The sequence below is a fragment of the Mastomys coucha genome, unplaced genomic scaffold (genome assembly GCF_008632895.1).
Source record: "Mastomys coucha isolate ucsf_1 unplaced genomic scaffold, UCSF_Mcou_1 pScaffold21, whole genome shotgun sequence".
In the NCBI taxonomy this organism is placed as follows: domain Eukaryota; kingdom Metazoa; phylum Chordata; class Mammalia; order Rodentia; family Muridae; genus Mastomys; species Mastomys coucha.
In genome coordinates this window covers 98,256,400-98,260,065 of record NW_022196904.1, presented here as the reverse complement: position 1 = coordinate 98,260,065, position 3,666 = coordinate 98,256,400, and the positions used below count along the sequence as shown (strand labels likewise).

At 41.9% G+C, this 3,666-nt stretch overlaps 1 protein-coding gene across 5 annotated transcripts in view; it reads left to right on the top strand.

The window, feature by feature from the left end:
• The first annotated feature begins 1,198 nt into the window (after window positions 1-1,198).
• The window catches only part of Trim66 (tripartite motif containing 66), a 64,373-nt gene continuing 61,905 nt past the window's right edge, over window positions 1,199-3,666 (top strand). For 3 of the 5 annotated variants that reach the window (XM_031387799.1, XM_031387798.1, XM_031387801.1), the window contains exon 1: window positions 1,199-1,301. In XM_031387799.1, coding sequence (XP_031243659.1) covers window positions 1,254-1,301 — 48 coding nt within the window. In that variant the 5' untranslated portion in view covers window positions 1,199-1,253. The remainder of the gene's footprint in view (window positions 1,302-3,666) is intronic. The other 2 variants (XM_031387803.1, XM_031387800.1) reach the window with 2 other exon arrangements.

The window sequence follows — 3,666 nt, the reverse complement described above, 5'->3', positions numbered from 1 at the left end:
ACAATAAAGCCTCTGATCTCTGGCTCTTAGTCAGTCTTTCCCTCTTCTGCGAGGGTCCCTAAGCCTTAGGTGTAGGGGTTGATTTATAGATTTACCCAGTGGGACTGGACTTCACAACTTGGCATTCTGATTGATTGTAGCTTTCTGTATCAGTTTCTTTCTGCCTGTTGCCTGTTCTTTGATGAGGGCTGAGGACTGTAATTTTTTGTTATAAGGACAAATATTTAGAACTACTCCTGCTTTCACTAACTAGTACTCCAGTACCACTCATGATTTCCCTAGCCTTAAGCTCTTGATCCTCCCGTCTTAACTTCCCATGTTCCCATGTTCTGAGATTTTAAGCATGTACTATCCTGACCAACTCTTCCTGAACTCTTAAGGAACTACCTTAATATTCTACTACTTCCACTCCAGGCCACAATGTTAAGACCCCCCCCCCCCCAACATCTTCAGAGTGCATTGAAATTACAAAATCTAGCTTCATTTTATTCATGAGACAAAAGACACAGAAGAATGTGTGACTGGTCATAGGTTATAAAGTTGGTAAGATACAGATCCTGGACCTAGCTTTACCCTTCCCTCTCCAGATTCTCTGGTTTTGTTTTGTTCTGTTTTTCCTTCTAAGTAAAAATGGGTACTTTTTTTTATTAGATGCTTTATTTATTTACAATATCTCCTTTCCCAGGTTCCCCTCCAAAAATAAAGTAAAATAAACAAAAACTAAAGCAAACCCCTGTTCCCTTCCCCCTCCCCCTGCTCACCACTCCACCCCCTCCTGCTTACTAGCCCTGGCATTCCCCTACACTGGGGCATAGAACCTTCACAGGGCCAAAGTCCTCTCCTCCCACTGATGACCGATTTGGCCATCCTTTGCTATACACATGCTGCTGGAGCCATGAGTCCCACCAGGTGTACTCTTTGGTTGGAGTTTCAGTCCCTGGGAGCTCTGAGGCTATTAGTTAGTTCATATTGTTTTACCTCAGTGACCACTCCCTTCTTGACCTCACAACACTATGATCTTCATCTCTCCTTCATCTCACAGGCATTAATCATGTACTGCCTATGACCAGCGGAAAGAGAGATTTGAGGTAGTTAAGACATTAGGTCACCTCTCCCTCCTCACTGGACATGACCTTGAACATGACCCATGAGAATTGTCCTTTGTGACAATTCTATGAAGTATATCACAGCCTTGTGACATCGCAGGCATTTGAGCTACTTCAGAGGTTCAGGGCTCAGAAAACACTTGTGGAATGAAGCAAAAAGAGAGGATGCCAGGCAGCAGCCACCTGGTAAGGCAGGTAAATCTCAGCTCTCTCTCTCCCTGTAGTCTTGGCAACACACTACCTTCTGAAACCGTGCCCTGGTGGCCTCTTTCCTTCTCTCTTCTCTCAGGCTTCCTGATTTTCCTTAGTACTTCAGACAGCAGCTGTTCTTGGAAGTATGAACACTTCCAGACCTGTCTTCTTCCTTATTTTAAAGGATATGTTTTTATTTACATGTATGTATGCTGCTGAGAGGTCAGATGAAGATGTTGGCTGCCCTAAATTTAACTGGAGTTACAGGTGTGAGCCACCCAGTGAGGTCACTGGCAGCTCAACTTGGGTCCTCTGGATGAAGGGCAGCCAGTTGTAAGCACCTAGGCATCTCTCCGGCCCCATGCCTTATCTTCTTGCTCTTCTTTAATTGGATATTTGGAAAGCTTATATTGCTCTCCTTTGAAAAGGAGACTACTGGCCTGGCACATACCACAGGTCTTTAGTCCAAGTACTGGGGAGGCAAGACAGGGTGGATCTTTATGCATTTGGGGCCAACCAAGGCTACATAGTGAGAAGTACAAAAACTTGGAAGTCCATATTTACTCTATAAGTGTTTTAAAATGCATATACATCTTATACATATATACATATGTAACGGAAAAAATGCAACATGAGGGATTGGAGAGATGGCTTAGCAGTTAAGAGCACTGACTGCTCTGCCAGAGGTCCTGTGTTCAATTCCCAGCAATCACATAGTGGCTCACAACCATCTGTAACAGGATCTTATGTTCTCTTCTGGTGTGTCTGAAGACAGCTACAGTGCACTCATAAATACAATAAATCTTTAAAAAAAACAACATGAAAAGAAGTTCTGAAAGAAAAGAATAAACATCTCAAATCATAGTCTCAAAAAATCTTTATGTCAATTTTCAGATCATGTTTAGATGGTAATGGGGCTATCTGCAGAGTTGATGACAGTATGTTAATCTGTGTGTGTGTGTGTGCACATACAGAGAGTATAGATGAATACAGAGTTGTATAGACATACATGGAAGCCAGAGGAATAGTTTGTTTCTAGGTGTCGTCTTCTGCTCTCTACCTTATTCCCTTGGGACAAGGTCTTTCACAGTTTTGACTAGGCTTCGCTGGCCATCAAGTACTTGTGATTCATCCATGTTCATCCCCCGGGGATTACAGTTGCACATGGCTGTTTATGGGTTTTACTAATATTTGGGTGCTAGGGGGTCAAACTCCAGTGCCCAGGCTTTCACAGCCAGGACTCTAACCACTGAGCCATCTCCCAATCCCCACGTCATTTTCTGTATCATTGCCCAGGAATAAGAATTTGCTTATTTTATTTCTTGTGGAATCGAACCCAGCACCTTGAGCATTCTAGGTAAGCACTATTACTGAGCTGTGACCTCAGCTTCAGATTTATTTTCCACAGCTGGAGTAATTTGCCTTTGGCATGTGCTATAACATTCAAAGACATCTTATATATTTTGTTTTTGTATTTTGGTTCTTTGTTGTTAGATATAAAGGTGCAGTGAGCATTTTGTATAATGGACATTTTTCTTTTGGCCAAAAACTTGTCTAGAATAAGATCCCAGGAGAGAGATTATTGGATTATAGGGTATGAACATTTTTATGATTCATCTTATGATGTTATTTTTTTTTCAGATAGGTTGAATCAATTTTATGCCAACTGTATGTACAATTTCTAATTTCATTTCAACTTCCCAATGCTCAGAGCTTTGGTTGGCTCTTTCAATAGTTTTCGATTTTAGTATTTAGGGTACAGGGAGGTAGGATTAGCATAGGCTAATGTGTGGGCTTCCTTCCTTCCTTCCTTCCTTTCTTCTTTTAGTTTTTCGAGACAGGGTTTCTCTGCGTAGCCCTTGCTGTCTTGGAATTCACTCTGTGGACCAAGGTGGCCTAGAACTCAGAGATCCACCTACCTCTGCCTCCCAAGAGCTGGGACTAAAGGTGTGCACCACCACGCCTGGCAGGTGGAGTTTTCTAAAGCACAAAGCAAAAGACAAACAGGATTTGAGGGTTGTGATTTCTAGTCACGTTTCTTTCCCATGTTGGACTGTGTTTGTTTTAAATCTTACCACACTGCCTGACATTTACTGTAACTGTACTGACTTTACACTCCTACACGTTTTCCGACACGTTTGTGGGACACTAAGATGGAAAGCTCTGCCGTTCCAGTCCAATAAAGTGAAACACAAAGAGAAGAGCTCTCATGTCTTAGAGACTAGCTTATCAAATAGTACAAACAAAACAAGCTTAAATATCCACATTTTAATTTAATTTCACAGTATTCAATTCATGAGAACACAGAAGCATGGTTTTATTTTCCTGCTTTGTGAATTCTAGGAAGAAAGAGCATGGTCTCCTTGAA